We start from the raw sequence: 26,393 nt of genomic DNA, 5'->3' as shown, positions 1-26,393 counted from the left end.
TTCATTGCACTATGGTTTGATAATATACACGGGATAACTTCAGTTCCTTTCCACTTACTTAAACATGTTCTGTGAGAACATGTTCTGGAGAACAACCCGTGTGCAGCCGAAATGAATTTGTATTCTGATTCTGTGAGGTGGAACACTTTGTAAACATCTGTTAAGTCCATTTGTTCAAGAGTTTGATTGAGTTTTAATGTTTTATTGTTCATTTTTTGTGGTTGATCTATCTATTTGTGACAGTGGGGTACTGAGGTCCCCCACTACTATTGTATTAGTGCTTATTTGATTTTTCATGTCCATTAGTATTTGTTTTATACAGTTGGGTGCACTAGTACTTGGTGTATATATATTTATGATTGTCATCTCTTGCTCTTGGATTGTTCTCTTTACACGGATGTAATGTCTTTCTTTGTGTCTCTTAATCAGTGTTGGTTTGAAATCCACTTGATCTGCAAAGAAGATAGCTACTGCTGCTTTTTTTCGGGTTCCTGTCACATGGAGTATTGTTTTCCACCCTTTAACTTTCAGTCTATGAGTTTCTTTTTTGATTTAAGAGTGTGTCTTTGTTTTTTTTGTTGTTGTTGTTGTTGTTTCTTTTTTTTTTTGGTACTGGGGATCGAACTTGGGTCCTTGTGCTTGCACAGCAGGCAACGAAACCACTGAGCTAAATCCCAGCCCAAGTGTGCTTCTTATATATAGCATATTGTTAGATCTTGCTTCCTGATCTACTCTGCCAGTCTACTTCTTTTGATTGGTGAATTTTGACCATTAACAAATGGTTATAACTGATGTGTATTGACTTATCTTTGTCATGACCTTTTCTTGTTGTTGGATTCACCCCCTTTGCATTTAATTTTTTGTCTTGCTTGATGGATTCATTCTGCTGTGCTCCCTGGGGTTGTGATCCTCATTGTGTTTTCCTAGGATATTGCTTAAAATTTTTTGGAGTGCTGGTTTGGTATTTATGAAGTTCCTAAGGTGCTCTTTGTCATGAACGTATCTTATTTCTCCATCAATTTTCAAAGATAGTTTTGCAGGGGACATCAGTTTGGGTTATAGGTTGTTTTTTTTTAAGGCTTGACATACTTCACTCCAGGCTCTTGACTTGAAGGTTTGTGTTGAGAAGTCTTCTGTGATTCTGATGGGCTTTCCTTTGTATGTGATTTGTTTCTTTTCTCTAACTGCTTGTACAATTTTGTTCTTCTGTTGGGTTTCTGGAATCTTAACTATTATATGCCGCCTAGGTGTAGTTTGGTTTTTTTTTTTGATCATGGCTAGTTGGAGTCTTATATGCCTCGCTTACTTATCTATATGTGAAATTCTTTTCTCCTGCCTGGGAACTTTTCTGCCATTACTTCTATGAACAGTTGAATAGTTTTTGGTTTTTTTAATGTCATTTGTACACTCTCCTGTTTCTTCATTGACTCCGATCAGCCTTATGTTATTCTTTGCATCATCTCGCAGCTGCTGGATTGATTTCTTGTGGTCCCTTACTATTTTTAAGAAATTTTTCTTTTCTTGGTTGCTAATTGCAGTCCTGTGTTCTATATCTGATGTTTTGTCTTCACATTGGGTCATTCTTCTGCGAATACTTTCAATGGAGTTTTTAATCTCCTGGATATCTGTTTGAATCTGTTTTATGGATTCTGTTTGTTTCCTATGCTGGGATTCCATCATGTTCCTCAGCTCTTCTATTTTTTTATCTGTGTCTGCCCTAGAGTTATTAATCATGTCTTGCACTATGGATACAATCTCTGTTTTTGTCTGAGAAATTATTTCTGATTTCATTTTTTCCAGATCCCCTTTCATTGCCAGTTCAGGGAGTCCAGGTGGTTGAGTATCAGATTGTTCCATCACGTTGCCCTTTGGGGTTGCCTTAGGTGATCAGGAAGTCTGGTTTTGTTACTTGTTCCATGTCTTTTTATTTCAACAGATGTAGCTTGCTGTGCCCTTATTGAAGCTACGTTTTGCTCACCTAGTGGTCTTTAATTCTCCGTAAGCCTCCAAGAGGCCTTCTCTCTGTTGATCACCACTGGGCCAATTCCTGGGTTTGGAATGGTGGTCTTGTGGACCTCTGCTCTGCCCTGTTTTCCTGGTGGGGTTCTGGCTGGGGCCTGTGTACACTTGGGATGGTATCTGGGCATGCCTCTGGCTCGGGCCTGCTCCGTTGTGTACCTGTTGTCTGGGTGGGCCTTTGACTGGGGACTGTCCACTGGAGTCACTGGTGTCTGAGCAGGCTTCTGGCTGGGGTCTGCTTGCACTTACTAATGGTATATGGGCAGGCCTCTGGCTGTTGTTTACCCAGCCAAGCAGCTGTTTTCCAGGCAAACCTTTGGCTGGGGCCTTTGGGCCCAAGTTGCTGGTGTCTGGGCAGGTCCCTGACTGGGACCTCTCCCCCACCACCCCTCCACTGTGCTGTTCCCTGTGGTTCATGCTGGTTTCTCGATGAGAACTGTGTACTTACGGATGGTGTCTGGGCAGGCCTCTGGCTGTTACCTTTGTGCCTGTGTAGCTGTTTTCTAGGTAGGCCCAAGCTGCTGGTGTCTGGGTGGGGCCCTGGCTAGGAGGGGAGCACCTACGCTGTTTTGGTCCAGGTGGGATTCTTCAGCTCATCTATGTATAAAGAATAATCTACAGAAATGAACATTATTTGTGCTGTTAGGTTCAGGGGACATATAATGGAAAGTAACTTCTTTACTGAGATTTGTACAATGAAGGACATAAGATATGTACATTAAGATTTTCTTAAGCTATTGTTTCATAACACCAAATATATATTAAAGATATAGATTTAAAATTTAATTGTAGTTCTTTAAAAAATAAAACTGCTATAAAAACTTTGGTTCTTGAATATGGTTTTCATAGTCTGGGCCTTTTAGTAAGGCCAAGATATCTGTCTTCCTCAGATATTTTTAGCCTAGCAATTTCTTTGTCTTTTTTTCATTTTCTGATGTCTTTGAGTATAGCTTCAGCCTACTCTCTGGCCAAGTCTTCCTATTTTCCCTCTACCTTGTTTGTGCTACAATTTGGATCTCATTTACCAGCCTGTGGTAAACACATCCCTATTTACAGAATCATGGCGGTACTTAAAGTTGGTCAGGTTCACTAGAGAGAATTCTTTAGGACTGAAATTGGGGGAAATTGTACAACTCGGCAGTGATTTGAAAACCCTGAACTTTTACCTGTATAATTGATTTCTGAGTCCTAGTAATCTGAATCTTCTCTAGTCTATCCTGTGCACTGTCAAATTACTTTTTATAAAATCATCTCATTCCTACCTACAAAAATTGATTCCTCATTCTTGCTTGTTAGAATATTTTTGGGCAAGGCTTTAAGACTATTTCTCCATTCCATTTAAACTTTTTTTTGCATATTCTGTCTTCTCAGCAGCACCTACAAATTTTACATCTTTAAAAAATATTGAAAATCTTAAATTGAGTTGTCTATAAAAAGAAAATTCATAGCGCTAAAATGTAATAGTATCCTTAAGGTCAAAAGTGTGATTATTTTGAGCAGGGTTGATAGGCTGTCAGGAAATATACAGTGTCCCTGAAATCCCATGCACGTTTGGGGTGTGTGTGTGTGTGTGTGTGTGTGTGTGTGTGTGTGTGTGTGTGTGTGTGTGTGTAGAAATAGAGGACATTCTAGAGTTTTTAGCAGATTTTCAAAGGGGTCTATTTAATATTCTCTCAAATTAAGTCTTTTCTTTTGTTGTCCTAAAACAGTTACATGAAATTTTCCCTCTACTCTCAACACATGTGTGGATTTAACCACTGTCAAATATGTTCACATTCTTTAAAAATTTGTAAACTGTCAGCGATTAGAGGGCATCTCTTTATCATCTTTAAATACTAAGCACATAGCATCACAGCTCAGCAGCTCCCAGGACTGTTCATAGCACATTCCTTCAATAAGGTATATGACATAAATTATATATTTAATATTTATGTCACATACTAGTGATGTTTGGGTTTGAAAGAAATTTGTTCGATTATCTGTAGTCAGAAAGTTAATTATCTCTATATCTTTTTTTTAAATTTTGAGAATAGTGTAAGTCTGATAGCTAAAGTTTAATCTTTATCATGATTTTAATTTTTCTGTTTTATAAAAATCTTTTTGATGAAAAATGCCAACCTATTCTTGACGAGATGGTACTGTGAGAGATGCTTCTTAAGAGTGTGTCGTAAAGACTGTTGCTCTCAGGACACTTTAACATCTAGAATTCCCCCTTGTTTCTCACTGCTACCTTTGACCTTTGCTTCTTTTGTTTCGCTTCATTAAACTATAACTAATCTCATGTCAATTCTGTATTATACAACAAAACTATTTTGACATGAATTGTTATCAGAATTGATTATATGCAAGAGAATGGAGAGAGTTGTCTGTGGGATAAAGTGCATAAATCTTTGAGAAATATTTTTGCTTTAGTCTTTTAAATTTTTTCTTAGGTCCTGATGACTGAGGTTGAAGGTGAGTGCTGCATAAAATGATAATTATTTTCTATTTGTTAGGTAATTTCAAAAAAAGCAAACAGCTTCTCCATAAAGCTGTAGATTGTGGAGCAGTACCACTAGAAATGCTGGAAATTGCCTTGCATAATTTAAGCCTCCAAAAAAAGCAGCTGCTTTCAGAGGAGGAAAAGAAAAGTTTATCAGGTAACTATTAATGTGTGCTAATACTTTCTGTGGTGGGTAATACTGCAAACAAGGGTTCAGGATAATATCAAAGAAAAATTCCATTTATGTAGAATGGTCAAAATCTTAACATTAAATTATAAATATAAAGGAGGTAAGATTTTTTAGAAGTAAAATGGTCTTTACAACCTTGTTGAAATTTATCTTTTTTTTCCCTAATCAAATAAGCAGGAGAATGGCTTTTTGCTTTTAGAAATAGAGAATGTACTTTTGCTCAGGAAAGACAGTTATACATTTAAAGACAATTTGAAGAGTTACAGTGCTTTGAATTATTTTATTAACATGTCATGTTTACACACCTTACCTGTGGGCAAATATTTATTTTAAATTGACTTTGCGGGTATTCTTATTTATAGGATTATTTTTGTGTGTATCCCTTATGTCTTTACAAATTTAATCATGGTTTTTAAATTTTTACAGCATCTACAGGATTGACTTCCCAAGAATCATTCTCCAGTTCACTTGGACCTTTACAGAATAGAAGCATCAGTTGTGATTCCAGAGGGCCGGCCACTAAAACCAGGTTTTTGTATGGGTAAGAAAATTGAATCATTCCCTTACCTGCTCATCATTTACATAACTAGACACACGTAGATGTATATTCATGTAAGTATAGTTACAATGCTTAGGAGTAAAATGGAAATACATTTTAATATTACTCTTTGGAAAATTGGAGGTATTTTCTTTCCTTTTAGAGACAGTATTCCCCCACAAGATGCAGAAGTAGGTCATCGAAATCCCTTGAAACAAACTAACAAAACTAAACGGGTAAGTTGTTCTCACTCTATTTTGATTAAGGTAATAGTAGTGAAGACTTTTTTTCTCAGTTGGTTACTTAAATCTTTCAAAATATTTTTAGTCTTGCCCATTTGGAAGAGTCCCAGTAAACCTTCTAAATAGCCCAGTTTATCAAGTGAAGACAGATGGATCAGTTATGCCAAGTTTTGCAAAAAGGTATGTTTGAGTTTTAACTTTTTAATTTGTATTTAAAGATTGATGGAAGAATGGTCTTAAATCTTTTACCAAGTTACAGTAATTATTATTAATTACTAATTATCACTAGATATTATTACTAGAAGTTACTGAGCTTCTAAATGCTTTCTCTAGGAAAATAAATGAGTAGAGAAAATGATCTTTTTTGCTATTTTCCCTCAATGAAAATACTCACGAAAGGAACTAAGAAAGAATTAGGAAAACATGTTAGAAAAAGATTAAGTGAACATGAAGGTTAAAGGGATGCAACATCCCTACAGTTAAAACTCCTCGCCTTGGAGATTGTTACTCATGGTAACCTCTCTGGTAAGATTCTCTTCCTAGTGCATTTGAGGGTCTGTGTCAGGGAAATCAGATGATCTGTGGGACAGTGTTTTGTCCACCTCGCTCTTGGTGGGAAAGATGATAAGTTCATCCTTGCTTCAGAGTTGATAGCTTCAAGAAATGGGATAGCAGCAGGAGGTTCAGCTTTGTTACTTAATATGCATGAGGTCTGGGGTTCAATCTCTGCACTGAGAAAATAAAGAGAATAAGTTAATTCATGACTGGGTGAGATGGTACATCCCTTTAGTTCCAGCTGCTGTGGAGGCTGAACCAGAAGGATCTGTTGAGCCCCAGGATTCAGGGCCAGCCTGGGCAGCATAGCGAGACCCTGTCTCAAGAAAAATGGGACAACGTAGGTAGTGAAATATTGTTCATCACATCAGTATGTTCCCCTTCTATTAATTTGGATGCTTATTCCCTTATAAGAATTGGGAATATAGTAGTCTAGTTCAACTAAAGAAGAGCTTTTCTGGTTTATTCTTTTTTTTTTGGTACCGGGGATCGAATCTCTGGTTTATTCTTCACTCTAACCACCATGTATAATATTATTTATATTGGAAAAATCCTTTTGTATTCCAAAGAATTGTTTTGCAAATAAACTTGAGAAAAATACAACTGATTGTTTTTACTTGGTGTCTTCAGTAATTAAAGTCCTTTTACATTTAGGCCTTAACTAAATATTGGTATTAAGGGCCGGGGATTTAGCTCAGTGGTTTTGCCGCCTGCTGCGCAAGCGCAAGGACCCAAGTTCAATCCCCAGTACCAAAAAAATAAAAAGAAATATTGGTATTAAAAGGGCAGTTTGATTAAGTACCACCCCCTTTTTGTGCTACTGGGGATTGAACCCAGGGCTGTTGCACTGAGCTACATCCACAGCCCTTTTTTAAAAAAAAAAAATTTGTTTTCAGATAAGATCTTGCTAAGTCTCTAAGTTGTACAAGCTGGGCTCAAACTTGTGATCCTCCTGCCTAGGCCTCCCAGAGTGCTGGGATTATAGGTATGGACCACTGTGCTGGGAAAACTCCATGATTTTATCATTTCATTTTGGTCCTGCATTTCAAATACCAGTATAAATGAAATGTGAAACAGACTTTCTCTCACTCCAAAACAATAAGTTCAAAACAACAAAAATGCCCCAAAACTCCAACTGTATTCTTCCTACCTGTTAGGATAGCCTTGAGCTAGGTGTATGGAGGCCCACAAAAGAGTTCCCTATTCTCTGCTTCTTAAGCTATTTGTAAGCTGAAGTGTAGTTTCACCTACATATTTACACTGTGCTACATTCTTACTGTAACTGTAGCTGTTAACTACTGGGTAACGAAGACATTGATAGGTATCTCCTTATTGCTTTTGTCATTGGCCAGTGCCTAATTTTCTAGCTTAGTCACTTTTGTATTAGAATCATACCAGTTTTAAAAATGGCTTGAGTGATTCTTCCAATTTAAAAATACATCTGTTGTTAAAAAGCCAACTTTAAAATGAAAAAAAGATACACTTCAAAGATTAATTTCAAATTAAACATTAAAATTATTTTGTTTCATGGGTAACAGGCAGATCTCTGGATCAGAATGTCGAGATGTGATTATGCCCACATCTAAACCAAATGGAAATAATTCTTGTGAAGTGAGAAATTTAAAGGTATTTCAATATTTCAATATTTATATAAAATAAGTATTCCTGATCTTGGATTCATGTAGCTTTTTCTGGGGAAAGGGCCCGAGGCTTACCTATCTGCAGGTGGCCCTGAGATGAGATACAGGACCACCAACGGGAAGTGGAACGAAAGTCGTGGATGATGCTTCTCAAAGATGAAGGTGTAGAACAAGGGCCAGCTATCTCTTGGGAGAACCATGGATTAACATTTACTAGGCATAGGTTTAAGCAGATTAGTTGCCCTGGATGTGGGAATAGCTGGGGGGAGCTGTTACCCTAGGTTCTTTTTCTTGATAATGTTTAATCATATGATTTTGATAAGACATTAAGAAAAGAGCAGAGGGCCGGGGATTTAGCTCAGTGGTTCCAGCACCTGCCTCGCAAGCACAAGGTCCCAAGTTTGATCCCCGGTACCAAAAAAAAAGAAAAAAAAGAAAAATATTAGTGCAGAGTTGAGGGGATAAGTAACCAAACCTGACCTGATAAAGCAGAGAAACTGTGAGAACTTCAAAGACAGGTGGTAACTTTAGTTCTTGGTGCTCTGTGATTGCTGTAAGGTTTGTTACTATTATGATACTTGACCTAAACCTCTGCCATCATGATATATGTATTTTCAAATTTATAATCATGTAGTACATCATGCTTCCAAGGTCTTAGATTCAAAATATTAAGTTTTTCTAATCCTGGCTCTTTTAGAGAATAGTGCTTATTTGTGGCAAAAAGTTTCCTCTCTAGATTTAGAATAATTACTGTCTAGGTGGGTGTGGTGGAGCATACCTGTAATCCCAGCATTTGAGAGGATGGTCATGAGTTCAAGACCAGCCTGAGCTACATAGGGAGACTCTTAAAAAAACAAAAGAATAATTACTGTCTTGGGGTTACAAATGTTAATTTTTATGAATGCTGTTATTTTTAGAGATAAAATACAATCATTAGCAAAATAGTTAAATTTCATCTGTTGTGAGGCTCGTTCTGTGTTGGATTCAAACTTTCTAACTTTATCTCTTTAAGGGAAATGTATTTTAGCAATTGAATAATATGTCCATTGAAAGCAAATTGGACAAATTTATGGTCAAGGCCCTTCCCAGTTTTCTAAATAATAATTCAGGCTGTTAATATTTCTAGGAGTTTGAATCTACGTGTAAGTATAATACATAAGTGTGCTAGCAATCTTGACACAGATGAGACTTTAATATGTTGAAGAAGAGCACTACTACTGTTAATAGGACTTTATTTTTTCATATCTTTTTTTTTTATGCAGTCTGTTCAGAATATCCATTCGAAGGAATCTCTGGTATCAGATGAAAAGAGTTTTGAACTTAATACCGATTCAGTAACTCTGAAGAATAAAGCTGAATCAAATCTTCTAACTAAATTAGAAGGTGAGACTGACAGAATCAATACTTGTTTCTTCAGGTAGGAAGACCACTTCATAGTTTGGGAAAATAGCTAAGAATCGTGATATGAGGCAATCTTCCTTTGTCTTGTGTTTCAGCAGAAGCATATAGAGGGTATGTAAAATACTGATTCTTGTAGCAAAGGGAGTTTGTTAGCCTAGAAGATGCATAAAAAGAAGAAAGGGGGGAAATACAGTAGAACTAAATTATTTTTCACTGTTGACTTGACAGAAGCTGTTTATATGATAGCACTCTGTCTCATCTTTTATTAGACATGATTTTCCTCTACGTGGGTACTATAATAAATGTTCTAGGATATATAAATGAATGAGACAATGTTCCAATGAGGTTGTAATTCAATTAGGGGAGATAAATGGAGGTATATAAATATAATGCTGGGTGGAATATAGAGATTGTTATGGGAGCCTCATAAATGAAATCAGAAAAGTAAGAAACTAATTTAGTTTGGGGAAAATAAGGAAGTAGTTTGTGGAGAAGAAATTTGAAGGTTAGGATTTAAATGGGGAAATCACAGTAATAATTTTGGAGGGAATAGCTTAGGCAAAGGAATAAAACATTTTAGGAACAACAGACTGTCTAGTCATGCTGAAAACTAACACAAGTAGTTTAGAAGTTGGAAGTAAGGCTAGGTAAATTTTGAATGTCCATCTTAATTTTTTTTTTTTTTTTAGCTTGCAAGATACTATTTAAGATTTTTTTTTTTTTTTTTTACACAAGATTATTGATAGAATGCTTATGTCCAGGCTCAAGTTGTCAAAATAAGGCTGAGAAGGAACTTTGGGACAAGGCAAGTCTTGCCTTATCATTTGACTTATACTTTCCTGCGTTTAATCCTCCAAGTCCAATGTCCTGGGAAAGCCTCAGTTGCAAGCAAATAGGGCTGTTTGTCACACTGTAATAGTCTTTTCTTAAACCATTATTTTGATTAGATCAAATTCCTATTCCTAATATTTAGTGGAATTCATATTTTATATTTTTTGATAGCTATTAAAATTGATGTGAGTTATTTATCATGTGTGCTTATTAATGCTACTTGTTTGACACCAATTTAATATTTTTCAATATTTATTGAGTGCAATATACTGTACTTTATTATTTACTTCCTTAGTTCTTTCTTTCTTTTTTTTTTTTTTTAGCCTTGGGAATTAAACCCAGAGCCAATGTCTTGCGGTTGCCAAGGCTAGGCTCAAACTTTTGATCCTTCTGTTTCAGCCTCCCACGTGTGGAGTATACTGGTGTGTGCCGTTTCCTCTCCCCACCCCCACTACCAAATATAATTCAATCTGTAGTAAAATAGAAAATCACCCAAATCACTAGTACAGCCCAGTGCAATATCACAAATGAATCCACATTTGTAACTGATCCTCTAATCGAGAAACAACATTTCTAGCACCCCGATAGCCTACTTAGTCCCTTCCCAATCAATACCTCTCTTCTTCCATGTGTAATCACCTTTCTGATTTCTAACAACCTAAAATGAAATAGTCTGTTCTATTGTATCTGCTTCTTTCATTCACCACTGTTTATGGACCTCGTTCTTGTTACCAGAGTGTCTAATTTCTTGCTATTTCTTGCTATATAGTCTGGGTGCCCAACCTTTTGGCTTGTCTGGTCCACACCAAGTAAAGAGGAATTTAGGGGGACCAGTAGAATATAGTGTAGATAAGTAACAAAACTTCCTTTTGTGGATTTTAACGTACTAAATTATTTTATGAAATAACATCATGAGCCTAGGTTTAGTAATTCAATATGAAAATTTACATGTTTCCTTAATAACAATAAATGCATATCTTCACAGGCGCACATGCCTAGTTAGGTTGAAATATTGGTGGTAATTGATGTGTTTCACTTGCCAAGTGATTTAAGTGCAAGTAACACTTGATACAGGGGTTTGGGGTTTTTTGTTGTTGTTGTGTTTAGTGTGTTGTGCCCTCCTGTCCTGTGTCTCCCCCCCGCCAGGTACTGGGGACTGAATTCAGAGCCTTCATGCTGATCTACATCCGTAGCCCTGTTTTGTTTCTTGCTTTGAAATAGGTCGCCAAGTTCCCCAGGGTAGAACTTGGGATCCTCTTGTCACAGGCCCAAAGTACTGGGAATAATGGCATGTACCACCTTGCCTGGCCTACAGGCGTGTTTGACTAGATGGTGGTGGGTGTGGGAGGCGGAGCTACCACTGCACCGCCCTGGCTAATCATGTACTTCATTGTATGAATATGCTCCAGTTTACCCAAATGGTGGAATTGCTGTAATAGAATGTATGCATAAGCTCAGCTTTGATAGCTGGTGCCAAAGTACCCAAAGTGATTGTAGGACTCTTGGCCAGCATTTTTCTTCTGACTTTGTATTGTCAGTTTTTAATTTTAGGCATTCAGATACTGCTATTGAGCATCTTATTCATCATTTGGATATCCTCTTTGAAACAATCGAATCTTGCTCATTTTTCCTATTGGGTTTTCTTTTTTATTCTCATTGGCATGCGTGTGTGTGTGTGTGTGTGTGTGTTGCTGGGGAGGAACCCAGGGCCTTGGGCAACCTGAGCACACATTCTTCCACTGAGGGATACCTCCAGCCCTCATTGATTTTTTTTTTTAAGAGGTATTTATATGACTTATAGAAATCTCTTTTGGATATATGTATTACAAGTAACTTCCAAAGGAATTTAAAGCATCATACAACAGTGATATATGTGCATCCATGTTCATAGTGGGACAGTTTATAATAGCAAAATCTTGGAAACAGCTCAAATGCCCATCAACTGGTGACTAGATGAAGACGATACGGTTTTTTATAAAATGCAGTACTATTCAGGCATAAAGAATGATAAGCTAGAGACATTTATAGCTAAATGGATGCACATTGAGGCCAGACTCTTAAGTAAAATAAATAGGACACACATGTGTAAATACCGAATAGTTTCTCTGTTGTGAGAAACTGAACGTGTAAATGAGAACCAAAATGTATGATAGATAATGTGAAATTGGAAGAAAAGGTCCAAAGAGGAAGGGGAAGTTGGTGGGGGGGAGTAGGAGGAAGGAAAGAAGGGAAAGAAAAAATGATGAGAAAAGAAGAAAAAAATGGAAACAAAGTTTTTTCCAAATAAGGAGGGGTGGAGGGATAGAAAGGAGGGAAGAGGAACTGGGAAAAAACAAGAACCAAGATACACCATGTATAGGTGCAAATACCTAATGATGAATGTGATCATAATGTATACCTAAAATGTACCAATAAACTTAATTAAAAAAACCCAACTTCCTGCCAGGTGTGGTGGCACACGCCTATAATCCCAGGACTGGGAGAGGCTGAGGCAGGAGGATCACTGCAAGTTCCAGGCCAGCCTAGGCCACATAGTGAGTTCACAGCCAGTCTGAACTACGTAGTGAGACCCTGTTTCAAAAAAAAACCAAGTGACTTCCCATTTTGGGGTGAAGACTTCTGATGATAAATTCTTATTTTAATGTATTTTATTTGATCAGCCTTTGTGTATGTGGTGAGTACTTCTTGTGTTTGTTTTTTTCATTTGATATCAGGGATTGAACCCAGGACCTTGCACATGCAAGGCAGTCGCAGTGCTACTGAGCTAAATCCTCTGCCCAACTTTCTGTGGTTTTAAACAAATCTTTCTGTGCTCCAAGGTCATAAATATATTTTCATATTTTTTCAGATTTATATTTTATTTTTCACATTTAGATTTGTTTTACTTGAATTTCATATTTATGTATGTGGAAGATCCAGGGTCAAGATTTATTTTTTTCCTCAAGTGTATATCTATATCCCAGTAGCATTTATTGAAAAGATCATCTTTCTGAATTTTTGTAGATAAGGTGATTCTGTGTAGGTGTCTGTGTTTGGATTCTTTGTTCCATAGTAAATTTTGTCTTTATGTCAATAATGTCTTCACTACTGCAGTTAAGTCTTGGTGCCTGTTAGTGTAAATCATCCAGCTTTATTCTTTAAAAATATTTTGGCTAACCGGGGATTTAGCTCAGTGGTTTGGCTACCTGCTGTGCAAGTGCAAGGACCCGAGTTCAATCCCCGGTACCAAAAAAATATATATATATATTTTGGCTATTCTAGGCCTTTTGAGTTTCCATATAAATATGAGAATCTATGTATCAGTTTCTACTTTTTAATCCTTTTTTTTTTTTGGTACCGGGGATCGAACTCAGGTCCTTGCGCTTGCACAGCAGGCGGCGAAACCACTGAGCAAATCCCCAGCCAGTTTCTACTTTTTAAAAAATAGAAACAATTGAAATCTAATTGAACCTATAAGAAAATGCTTTGTAAAATTTCTTTAGTAGAAGCAAACTGTCAATAGCTGGCTTAAAGCTTTTAGGTTTTATTTTATGTGGTTTTTTGTTTTGTGGGTTTTCTTTTTGTTTGTTGCATTTTATTTTGCAGTACTAGGAACTATAATGCTATCCGCAGCCTTTTCTTTCTTTTTATTTTTGAGACAGACGTTACTAAATTACCCTGCATCAGACTCCTGAGTAACTGGAATTACATGCCCACCTATTTGTGTTTATTTGTGTTGTTTTAAATTTATGAAAAAATTGATAATCAAATAATAAAAGAATAGCAATAGTTATTACACTGTGTGGTTTATAACATGTTTTATTATTTAGGCTTAGTTTGTTTTTGTTTTTATTTGATACGGAATCTTGGTATGATGTCCAGGCTGGCCTTGAATCCATGAGTTCCAGTGGTTTTCCCATCTCAGTTTGTGTCAGGGATCACATGTAGGTCTCATCGTGCCCCGCCTTTGTTATTACCCAGTATTCTTGCTTTTTAATGACAACAACAAATGTAATTTCAGAAACCAAGGAGCCTCAAGAACCAAAGGTTCCAGAAAGTACCCAGAAACAATGGCAATCTAAGAGAAAGTCAGAATGTGTGAACCAGAATCCTGCTGTACTTTCAAATCAGTGGCATATTGCAGACATAACCCCAAAGGTTGATACAGAGGTAATTTTCTTTTTCCTTTAAGTACGATATTGCAGTTATTCATAATACATTTCTCTTTTTTTCTTTTTGTTTCCAGTACTGGGGATTGAACTCAGGACCTTGTGCTTACAAGGCAGGTGCAGTGCCACTGAGCTAAATCATCAGCCCATTCATAATGCATTTCTAAACTTTGATGATCATGTTATTTTCTTTTGTTAAATCTTACGTGCCATGTTTCATGAAATAGTTTATTGATGCAGGGATTGGCAAACACATACTTTAGACTGTGGTCCAAATCTAGTTCCCAGCCTGTGTCAGTAAAGTTTTATTGAAACACAACCACACTCATTTCTTTACTTATCTGAAGCTGCTTTTGCCCCTTAAAATCAAAGTTGAGCAATTGCAGTGGAAATCATAGACCTGCAAAGCCTAAGATGTTCACTATGCAGTCCTTGGCAGAAAATCATGTGCTAATCTCTGAACTAGTATAATGCTGTGTTGGTGATTTACCGGTCATCCTTATCAACAAAAATGGAAAAATATCTTAATAGATAGTATATGTAAATGTGTAGCATTTTGGTTTTTGTTTGTTTGCAATACTGGGCATTGAACCTAGGGGCCTTAGCTACACTCCTAGCCCTTTATTATTTTTCATTTTTAAGACAGGTCTCCTTCAGTGGCTAAGGGGCCCAGGCTGGGCTCAAACTTGTGATCGTCCTGCCTCTGCCTCCTCTCAGAGTACTGTGATGACAGACATGCACCACTATGCTGACTTGAATTTGTAGCACATTGAATGGTCATGCCCAGGGGCTATTTTAGAAGGAACAGTCTGTGCGGCCGGGGATTTAGCTCAGTGGTTTTGCCACCTGCTGCGCAAGCGCAAGGACCCAAGTTTGATTCCCTGGTACCAAAAAAAACAAAAAATAAAAAATTTTTTTAAAAACCTTAAATATTGGCCCGGGGATTTAGCTCAGTGGTTCCATCGCCTGCCCCGCAAGCACAAGGACCCAAGTTCCATCCTTGGTACCAAAAAAAAGAAAAAAAAAAAAGACAACTAGAAGGAACAGTCTGGCAGCTATGGAAAGCCATCTGTGTAGCCGTGGTCAGACTTTCCTTACAACTCCTTCAGTGGAAGGAAGGCCTTGTATTCTAACTTGGTGATTCTCACACATTTTGCTTCCCAGATCCCTTTACATTTTTTATTATTGAGGGCCCTAAAGGACTTTGGTTTACATGGATTATATTTTTCTCTGTTTACTAGGAAGCAAAATCAGACATTTAAAAAATGTTGATTAAAAATAACCAATGTAAATATATTACATGTGAATATAAATACACAACTCTTTTCTCCTTTGCAGTTCTAGCACTCAAACCCACTGTGCCTTCAGCCCTTATTTATTTTTTTGGTTTTTTTAATTAAAAATTTTTTAAAAATGTGAGACAAGGTCTTGGTAGGTCGCTAAATTGCTCAGGCTGTGATCCTTTTGCCTTACCCTTCCAGGGTGATGTGATTTCAGGTGCGTGTCACCACATCTGGCGAAAAAATAAGTATTTTCTCGAAGTAATTATAGTAAGAATAATGCCACTGAAGTTTGATAGTGGTTAATACACTGAACATTACTGGAAAGTACACTGAGGGAGAAAAAATACTAGCCAGCTGCTTGGAGTCGCTGCTTGTCTGTTGACCCTCTCAAGGGATAGTTCTTTTTGAGTCACATCTCACTTGTTGTATGTCTGTGAAATCCCCATTGCTATGTCCAGCCTATTTCTCTCTTTCTTGCTAAAGGCCTGCTCTGTTGACGATTCTGCTTTGCAGATGCACGGTCCCATTCCTTACTCATTGCTATCATCTCTGAAAATCCTAGGGACGCTCCATCATTCTGGGTCACACAAAGCTCAACAACTGCCCTTGTTTCCTGACTTCTATACCTCTGTGTATCAGTAGTCCTACAGCCAGCTTCAGAGTCATAACTTGTTTCCTCTCAACTATTTCTTTAATTTAACTTTAACCACCCCTCATATTCTCATTTCTGACCTCCAAAAAGTTAAATGCAAATATCCCATTGTATGATCACTATCTTTTCCATTTTTCTTGCTCAATAATCTTACTATAGCAGTTTCTCAATCACATCCTCACCACTAATCTTAGAGTGTCTCTGTATACACATATGCATATGCATGAGAAAGTCTTAAATTTATCCAGCAAAAGAGATTTATTAGTTATCTTCAAAACTTAAGAGGACTGCAGTATACAAAGTAGAATAGATTGATCTACTGTAGCTCTCAAGAGCACATTTTAATAGTGAAATCAGTTTACTCTAAATAACTAGAAATACATACAAGTAAGTTAAGCTGTCCCCAAATTGAAGTGAACTTCTGTAGACAGAGTGCTTAGTTAGTACATATTTTCAAGCAAAATATGGTGTTCTGTTTGGTTGAGATGAGTTGGGGTTTGTAAACTTCATGGAAAGGGTGAGTAGGCTTTGCAGGCGAGGTGGTCTCTGTCGTAACTTTTGAACTCTGCCATTAGAGGCTGAGAATAGCCAGAGACCGTGTGTAAACAAGTGAGCATCCTGTATTCTGATAAAAGTTGGTTTACAAAAGTAGGTGGCCAGGGCCGGGGATTTAGCTCAGTGGTTTTCCCGCCTGCTGTGCAGGCGCAAGGACCCGAGTTCGATCCCCAGTACCAAAAAAAAAAGTAGGTGACCAGATTCAGCCATTAGCCTGTCATTTTCTAATCCCAACTATTAAGGATGTGCATTCATCATCCTTTGGGATTTGTCTGAGATGAATTGCCTAGGTGCTGTGTGTCTTTCGAGAGAGAACAACACAGATAGGCATTTGCTGTTCTGTTTTTTGCTAACTCATTAGTATTTGCCTCACTTGTGAAATGTACTTTTATAGATTAAGAAATTATTTATTTATTTTTTGGTGCTGAGCTCGAACTCAAGTCCTAATGCATACTAAGCATTTGCTCTAACACTGAGCTAGACCCCCATCCCCTTCTGTTAGAGATTATAAAAAGTTTAATACCTCTTACCAGGCTCTGGGGGGAGGATGTTAAGTCTGATCTTGTTAAAACAATTTTGTGCTCCTTCCTTTCACTTATAATTATTTTGAGCAAAATATGTTAAATTTGAAAGTTCAGAGCTATACTAAAAAATTAATGAAAGTCTATAATACATATGCTTGTCTGTTTTAGTATGATTTTGTTTTTCATATTTGTTATTTTAAAGATTATAATGTTAAGTTATTGAACAGGTTACTAATTTAAAAATTCTAAATTAAAACATTTAAAATTTTCTTTTAGCAGAAGCATACCACTGTCAAACAACCTGTCTTTTCAGTTTCAAAGCAGTCGCCACCCTTATCAGTGCCTAAATGGATTGATCCAAAATCTGTTTGTCAGACACCAAGTAACAATACCTTGGATGATTACATGAGCTGGTAATTACTTTTGGTACCTAGTTCAGGACTCAGGATGATAAAATAGAAATAAGATGAGCTTTGAGGCCAAATGGATCTGGGGTTAACTCCTGTTCTGTTAGATTTTGCAAATTATTTTTCTGAATATCATGTTTTTCATCTGTAAAATATGAAGGGGAAAGTGGTAACGGTAACATATTAATATTGTATATTAATATTATAAAGGATTATTATGAATGTAGTAATGTCATATTTGTATTTACAACCTATATACCTTCTAAGGAAGCAACCTTTCTTGATAATGCATTTGCCTCTTGGATACCTCTCTTACTTAGAGATATTTTAAAGGAAGGTTAGCGTTCCTAGAGTGGATAGAGGATGGATAAATATTTTGTCATGAGAAATATTAATTGGAATATGATAGCTTTTTGGAAGAGGTTGGTTTATAATTCACGTAGTTCTGAAGGTGTTCAAAGTAGTAAGACTTGAATAGATAGGACTAAGGGATGAATGAAGAAATTGAATGATCAGTGCTCATTAACAGGAAACACAAGGAGTATTACAAAAATAAAAAGAAAGGGGTGTGGTACATCATCTTCAGCTGGTGGCTATATTTTTAATGACATAGGTGATAACTTAGGTCCCCAATGTCTTTGGCTTTTTGTTTTTATAATGTAATCTTTGATCTTAATTAGAACTGGCCTCCTTTTATAACCAAAGAATTACCTATTTAATACAATTTTGCTATATATTGCCTCATTTTACTCTATGTAGAATATTTTAAAGAATGATTGCTAACTAAATTAATGATGTAGATATTTCTCGTGATATTAGATTATTGTTAATATTTACAGACATCTTTTGTGCCAAGTACTGTTCTAGATGTGGAACAGACAAGGTAATGGGTAGCAGGCAAGGTAAGAGACATGCGCTAGTATGTACTGAACATACTGAACAAGTAAAGGCCAGACTTCTTGTGGTGTAATTGGCTTTTAGATATTTTTAGCAGAGCATTACAGAACATTGTTATTCAACAGCACTCACAGAGTCTTTGCTCAGTTATCACGTCTGTACCTTAAATTCTCATATAACACTCCATTTTTTAAATGCCATCTTACTTATTTTAGTAATAGGAATTTCTTGTCTGAGGACCAAAATTAATTTCACAAAGAATTCCCTCAAAATATGTGGTGGTGATGTAGCTGGAATAAATAAATATCACTATGATATAAAAACTAATTTGTGTTCTGTTTTATGTAGCACTTTAAAATTTATATCAGCCTTTTTAAACACATGAAAACTTAATCAGAATATTGTTTTTTAAATTTTTGTATTTTAAATTAAGGGGAAAAAAATGATCTTTTCTAGTTTTAGAACTCCAGTTGTCAAGAATGACTTTCCCTCAGCCTGTCCATCATCAACCCCTTACAGCCGATTTGCCTGTTTCCAGCAGCAACAGCAGCAAGTTCCTGTTACTCCTCTCCAGAACCTCCAGGTTTGATAAGCTTTGTTTATGATGCCTTATGTTATGTACAGTCAGTTTTACACATAGACAGGCAGGTAGGCAGAGTTTTTAAAAACACCATCTAGTTGTTAGGAAAGGGCTTGAGAACTTTTGATCTCTATGGATTGCATGGTAAATTGGAGAGCTGTAGTTACTGAAGAAGCTAATGGAGCCGTTCTTACTAACAAGGCCCAAGGATCCAGTTTGAATAGTTGAATAAAATTTCTCTTATAACTGAGTTTGCTGTCTGTTCTAGTTACCTATTTAAGTCAGCTGTTTGTGAACAGCTCCATTTTACTTGTTAATTAATAAAGATTCATTTGGAAAATAAATCTTCAAAATTTTCAAAGCTGCAGTAAGAGGAGCTACTATAAACTTAACAAGATTTTTGGTGAGGCAGTTGCATTACTATCTGAAAAATAATTAGACACTCTTGGCACCAGTACCTAACATCAGTTTATGGTCACTAAGAGGCAGCCTTATAGATAGCCGGCCTGGGCATAAATCTTAGCCTCACCACTTACCAGCTGTGTGATTTCTTTTCTTTTTTCTTTTTTTGCAAGCTACATAAACTCTTGTGCCCATTTCATTACCCATAGGAGGAGAAAAAGCTACCTACCCATAGAATAGTTGTGAGGATTGTATTAATTAATGTGTGTAACTCTTAAGGCAGAACGTGGCACTTTGTGTATAATAAATGTTGTCAGAAATTGTTATTAAAAATAAAACAGCAAAAATTAGCAATTACCTATAAAACCAATAGATGAAAAAATTGACAGGAATTGGAGCGGTCAGTGGTTATTGGGCTGGGGAGGGAGGAATGGGGGGTTATTGCGTGGTGGCGTAGTTTTAGTGTGTGATAATAAAAACTTGGGGAAGGATAGTGGGAATGTTTGCACAGTGATGTGAATGTACTTAATAACAGTGGATTATACTTAAAAATGATTAAAATGGTAAATTTAATGTTACATGTTTTAAGCCATAATTGGAAAAAATAACCCCCCAAATTAGTGGATAGTAGGTTATTTTTACTATGGAGTTTTGAGACAATATAATAAATTATATGGGAAAAAGAGATGATCTGGTTTAATACAAAATACACTAATTGAGCTATTACTTGTGCCAGGCCCTGTTTGGGGCCAAATCTAGAAGATGAGTCAGAGGTGAGAAGAGAAGGGGCTGGCGGCACCTTCTCAGGGAGCTTGGCGCAGGGTGAGTGTCAGGGTCCTGCTGGGCCATTTAGGTTTTATCCTAATAGGGACAGGAAGTGCGGTAGAGCTTGAAGCAAGAGAATAAACTTATCTGATTTGCATTTTAAAAACTCAGGCCACAGAGAAGAGGGTGTGGATGTCCGGAGCTGGAAACCGAACCTCACACTGATACTGAGTTAGGATAAGTTAGAATTCCTTTATTCTGAAAGCTGCCAGCAGCTGAGGAAAGGACATCAGACTGCCTTCTTCCCAGAGAAATGTTTGAAGTTTAAGGAAGAACAGAGAGGACACAGGAAGGAAGGAGGCGGGGGAGAACCATGATCAAATTACAACATATCTCTATCGAAGCCTCATAATTTCTTAGGGGAAACTTATTTCATGACTTAACAATGTCTTTCAACCCTTGAGTTGAAAAAAAACTAGAATCCTAGGCTGGAACTCAGTGGCTCTGTGGCAGAGTGCTTGCCTAACATATTCGAAGCCCTGAGCTGGATCCCGGCACCACCGAAAAAAAAAAAAGGAAAGAAAAAAACTAGAATACTTGATCACAGACTCTTTATGTTTCCACTTTTTTATTAACTTAAAAAGAAATACCAAAAAAAACAAGTCCTCAGCACACCATGTGTTTAAAGCATTTATGGGCACTCAGATCTTCTGCCAGACGGGAAGGGACAGAAGGGCAGGTTGTATAGTTCATCAGCTGAAAGTTTGCTGGGGAAGGATGTGTGGCTCAGAGAAAGAACTAACTTGCTGAGGGCCCTGCGCACTGAGATGTGCATTTGTCGGGCTGACCCGGGGACTCTCAGTACCTTAGCACATTCCTTCCTTTATGATAAAAGGCCAAATGAGAAAAAGGAATTATGTGTTTATATAGTAGGAGGTATAAGGGAAAGAAAGATACAAGAGTGACAGTTTATGAGTTTGCATATTGGATTTTAAGCATTATTTTCTTCTTGAATTTCTATTTATGTTTATGAGTAAAAGCCAGTTAAAGGCGGAGACCTTCGAAGTTTGTCTACATATTAATTTAATGAGTTTATTTCTTTGATTAAAGTATACAGAGCAAGTTCTGTTTTTAAAATAGTGTAACATGTTGCATTACTTTAAGGTAATTTTAAAATTCAGCACATTTCACTGTATGAAATGCAAGCTGGTTTCTTAGGCATATTCTTTGAACTTTTGTATATTTTAATTTTTAGATTGCAGGATCCTCAAATGAATGCATTTCAGTTAAAGGAAGAATTTATTCCATATTAAAGCAGATAGGCAGTGGAGGTTCAAGTAAGGTAAGTATCTTCAATATTTAGGAAACAAAATATTTTGAGCTTTTTTTCTGTTCTCTTTTGCTTAACTTCTAGGGGCCCGTGTTGTCCTAGAGCCACAAAAAGGTCACCTCACGCTCTGACCTCCTCCTCCTCCACCCCTACAAAATGGCAGATCCTCTTAGACCTCACTCTTAGTTCCAATTTCAAGCCTTTCCCTTTACTATCCGGGACTCTCAGATTTATTCTCTCATAATACTAATATTGACATGGTATGACTATGGACCACTATGTATTATCACAAAAGAATCTTTCTCAAAGTGAATCCGAAGATGATGTGAATTACCAACATCCATAGGATCATACAGCAAAGTTTTCCACGAACAGATTTTGTTCCATTGTGTGGTTTTTTTGTTTATGTTTTTTGTTTTCTTGTTGTTTTTTTCTTAAATTCTTTTATTGGTATATTTTAGGTATACAACACATTTACATTTCTCATTGGGAACTTGTACCTTTACATGATGCATCTTGGTTCTTATTTTTACCCCATTCCTAGCCCTCCCTTCACCCCCTCCACCCTTCCCTATTTACAAAGACTATTTCCATTTTTTCCATTTCTCATCATTTTTCCTTTGCCTTCTTTCCTTCCCCCTGCCCCTCCCACTACCCTACCCCTTTGTACCTTTTCTTCCTATTTTGCATCATCGAGTATTGATTGTAATTACTGGTACATTTTAGGTATACAATATAATGACATTCATCATTGGAAATTTGCACCTTTACATAATCTCTCTTGGTTCTTATTTTTCACCCTTGCCCAGCCCTCCCTTCAGCCCCTCCATCCCTCCCTATTTAAAAAGATTTTATTTGTATTTTTCCATTTTCTCATATTAATCCCATTCCCTTCTTTCCTTTCCTCTATCCCTCCCACTTCCTTCCCCTTTGCTCCTTTTCTTCCTATTTCACATTATCTATTATACTTTTTAATTCTTATTTACACTTTCAGTTTCTCACACCAGAGAAACTATTTGGTATTTATACATGTGTGTCCTATTTATTTCACTTAAGAGTATCGCCTCAATGTGCATCCACTTAGCTATAAATGTCTCTACTTTCTCATTTTTTTATGGCTGAGTAGTACTCCATTTTATAAAAAAACCACATTTTCTTTATCCAGTCTCCAGTTGATGGGCATTTGGGCTGTTTCCAAGTTTTAGCTATTACAAATTGCGCTGCTATGAACATGGGTGCACATATATCACTGTGGTGTGATTCTTTTAATTCTTTGGGGAAGATCCCCAGCAGTGGAATAGCAGGGTCAAATGGGACTTCCAGTCCTAGTTCTTTGAGGTATCTCCATACTGATTTCCACAGTGCTTGCACCAGTCTACACTCCCACCAGCAGTGGAGCAGGGTTCCTCTTTCCCCACAGCCCCGCCAGCATTTGTTATTGGTCGATTTCATGATAGCAGCCATTCTTTCTGGAGTGAGATGGAATCTCAGTGCTGTTTTCATTTGCATTTCTTGAATGACCAGTGATGTTGAACATTTTTTCATGTATTTATTTGCTATTTCTACTTCTTTGTCTGAGAAATGTCTGTTCATTTCAGATGCCCATTTTTGGATTGGGTCTTTAAATTTGGGAGGTCTGATCTTTTTAAGTTCTTTATAGATTTGAGATAGTAGACCTTTGTCTGAGGAAGAGCAGGTGAAGATTTTTTCCCACATTGTGGGTTGTCTCTTCACACTGCTGGTGGTTTCTCTTGCTGTGCAGAAGCCTTTTAATAAGAAGAGATCCCACTTGTTGATTGTTTGTGCTAGTTCACGAGCAACTGAGGTTTTGTTCATAAAATGTTTTCCTACACCAATGTCTTCAAGGGTTCTACCTAACCTCTGTTCCAACTGGTTCAGAATTTCTATTTTAATATTTAGATCTTTAATCCATTTTGATTTTAGTTTAGTGCATGGTGAGAGATATAGGTCTAGTTTTAATCTTTGGCAAGTTGAAACCCAATTTTTCCAGCACCATTTATTAAAGAGGCTATCTTTCCTCCCGTGAGGGTGTTTGGCTCCTTTATCGAAGATAATATGGCTGAGTGTGTCTGGAGTTGTTTCTGCATCTTCTAATCTGTTCCACTGGTCCTCAGGACTGTTTCTTTGCATACCATGCTGTTTTTATCACAGTAGCTTTGTAGTATAGTTGCAGGTTGGGGATTGTGATACCCCCTGCCATGTCTCTGTTACCTAGAATTGCTTTTGCTATTCTGGGTCTCTACTTGTTCCAAATGAATTTTTGGATTGTTTTCTCAAGGTCCATGAAGTATGCTGCTGGGATCTCAATTGGAATTGCATTAAATCTATATAGCAGTTTTGGAAGTATGGTCATTTTCACTATATTAATCCTTCCTCCCCAGGAGCAGGGGATGTCTGTCCATTTTCTGATATCACCTTCAATCTCTCTTTTCAGACTGCCATAGTTTTCAGAGAAGAGGTCTTTGATTTCTTTCGTTAGGTTGATTTCTAGGTATTTCAGTTTTTTGGATGCTATTGTGAAAGGAATTATTTGCCCTATTTCTCTCTCAGTGAGTCTGTCATTTGTGTAGAGGAAAGCTACTGATTTTTGTGTGTTGACCTTGTAACCAGCTACTTGACTGAATTTGGTTATTAAGTCTAGAAGACTTTTGGTGGAGTTCTTGGGGTCTTCTATATAGAGTATCATGTCCTCTGCAAATAATAACAATTTGACTTCTTCATTACCTATCTTTATTCCTTTTATTTCTTTCTCTTGTCTAATTGCCGTGGCTAATGTTTCCAGAACTATATTGAACAAGAGTGGTGATAGTGGACATCCTTGTCTTGTTCCTGATTTTAGTGTGAAGGATTTCAGTTTGTGACCATTTAGTATGATATTGGCTGTTGGTTTTTCATAGATGGCTTCTATCAGTTTGAGGTAGAGACCATCTATTCCAATCTTTTGTAGGGTTTTTATCATAAATGCATGTTGGATTTTGTCAAATGCCTTGTCTTCAGCTATAGAGATAATCATATGGCTTTTGTCCTTGGCTCTATTGATATAGTGTATTACATTGATTGATTTGCATTAATTGAACCATCCTGCATCCCTGGGATGAATCCCACTTGGTCAGGTTGTATGATCTTGATGATCTTCTGCATTCTGTTTGCCATTATCTTATTAAGGATTTTTGCATCTATGTTCATTAGTGAGATTGGCCTATAGTTCTCTTTTTCAGTTGGGTCTTTCTCTGCTTTGGGGATCAAGGTGATGCTTGCTTCCATGAATGAATTTGGGAGTATGGCTTCTCTTTCAATTTCACTGAAGAGTTTAAACAGTAGTGGCAGTAGTTCCTCTCTAAATGTCTTGTAGAATTCAGCAGTGAAGCCCTCAGGACCTGGGCTTTTCTTAGTTGGTAAGTTTTTTTATTACATTTTCAATTTCATTGGTTGAAACTGGGTTGCTTAGAATTTTTAGGTCTTCATTGTTCAACTTTGGTAATTCATATGTATCTAGGAATCTATCCATTTCTTCTGTGTTTTCCATCTTGTTGGCGTATATTGAAGATCCTCTGGATTTCTGCTGGGGGTGTTGTAATTTCACCCTTTTCATTCCTAATTGCATGGATTTGGGCCTTTTCTTTCCTTTTTCTGATAAGGTTGGCTAAGGGTTTGTCAATTATGTTGATTCTTTTGAAGAACCAACTTTTGGCTTCGTTTATATTGTTCTCTTAGTCTCCATTGCATTGATTTCGACTCTGATCTTTATAATTTCCTCCCTTGTGTGAGCTTTGGGTTTGTCCTGCTCTTCTTCTTCTAGAAGCTTGAGGTTCAGCATCAGTTTGTTTAATTGGGCTTGTTCTGTATTCCTAATATGCTTATTTACTGCTTTGAATTTCCCTCGTAAGACTGCTTTCATTGTGTCCCATAGATTCTGATATGTTGTATTGTCATTGTCATTTATTTGAAGGAACTGTCTGATTTCTTCTTTAATTTCCTCTGTGACCCATTGGTTATTCAGAAGTGTGTTGTTCAATTTCCACGTGTTTATGAAATTTTTTGAGTTTCTTTTGCTATGGATCTCCAATTTCATCACACTGTGGTCTGATAATATATAGGGAATAACTTCAATTTCTTTGCACTTACTTAAACATGTTCTATGTGTGAGTATGTGGTCTATTTTGGTGAATGACCCATGTGTAGCTGAGAAGAATGTGTATTTTGATTTTGTGGGGTGGAACACTGTAAACATCTGTTAAGTTCATTTGTTCAAGAGTTCGATTGGGTCCTAGTATTTCATTACTTATTTTTTGTCTAGTTGATCTATCTATTTGTGACAGTAAGGTATTGAGGTCCCCCACTACTATTGTATTAGTGCATATATGACTTTTCATGTCTGTTAGTATTTGTTTTATATAGTTGCGTGCACTAGTGTTTGGTGCATAGATATTTATGATTGTCATCTCTTCCTGTTGAATTGTTCCCTTTACAAGAATGTAGTGTCCTTCTTTGTCTCTCTTAATCAGTGTTGGTTTGAAATCTACTTGATCTGCAAAGAGGATAGCTACTCCTGTTTTTTTCGGGTTCCCCTCGCATGGAGTATTGTTTTCCACCCTTTACCTTTCAGTCTGTGAGTTTCATTTTGAATTAAGTGTGTTTCTTGTATACAGCATATTGTTGGATTTTGCTTCTTGACCCATTCTGCCCGTCTATTATTTCTTTTGATTGGTGAATTGAGACCATTAACGTTGATGGTTATAACTGAAACATATTGACTTGTCATTGCCATGACTTTTTCTTTTTGTTGGGTTCTGCCCCTTTCCATTTAATTTCTTGTCCTGGCAGATAGCTTCATTCTGCTTTGCTTCCTGGTGTTGTGATCCTCAATGTCTGTTCCTCGGATATTGTGTAAAATTTTTTGGAGTGCTGGGTTGGTCTTCATGAAGTTCCTA

At 36.9% G+C, this 26,393-nt stretch overlaps 1 protein-coding gene across 6 annotated transcripts in view; it reads left to right on the top strand.

Moving 5' to 3' along the window:
• Positions 1 to 26,393, top strand: part of Ttk (TTK protein kinase) — a 53,097-nt gene that overhangs the window by 11,305 nt on the left and 15,399 nt on the right. For 5 of the 6 annotated variants that reach the window (XM_021243763.2, XM_021243761.2, XM_021243762.2 and 2 more), the window contains exons 5-14: positions 4,515 to 4,658; positions 5,118 to 5,232; positions 5,393 to 5,465; positions 5,557 to 5,651; positions 7,565 to 7,652; positions 8,929 to 9,049; positions 13,899 to 14,047; positions 17,337 to 17,473; positions 18,821 to 18,947; positions 21,367 to 21,453. In XM_021243763.2, coding sequence (XP_021099422.1) covers positions 4,515 to 4,658; positions 5,118 to 5,232; positions 5,393 to 5,465; positions 5,557 to 5,651; positions 7,565 to 7,652; positions 8,929 to 9,049; positions 13,899 to 14,047; positions 17,337 to 17,473; positions 18,821 to 18,947; positions 21,367 to 21,453 — 1,136 coding nt within the window. The remainder of the gene's footprint in view (positions 1 to 4,514; positions 4,659 to 5,117; positions 5,233 to 5,392; positions 5,466 to 5,556; positions 5,652 to 7,564; positions 7,653 to 8,928; positions 9,050 to 13,898; positions 14,048 to 17,336; positions 17,474 to 18,820; positions 18,948 to 21,366; positions 21,454 to 26,393) is intronic. The other variant, XM_004863980.4, reaches the window with a different exon arrangement.

Source organism: Heterocephalus glaber, unplaced genomic scaffold, assembly GCF_053883595.1.
Source record: "Heterocephalus glaber isolate CG9 unplaced genomic scaffold, H.glaber_assembly_v1.0 deba00000818, whole genome shotgun sequence".
NCBI classification, from domain to species: Eukaryota; Metazoa; Chordata; class Mammalia; order Rodentia; family Bathyergidae; genus Heterocephalus; species Heterocephalus glaber.
The sequence above is the reverse complement of the archived record's forward strand: the minus strand, read 5'-3'. Positions and strand labels throughout refer to the sequence as shown.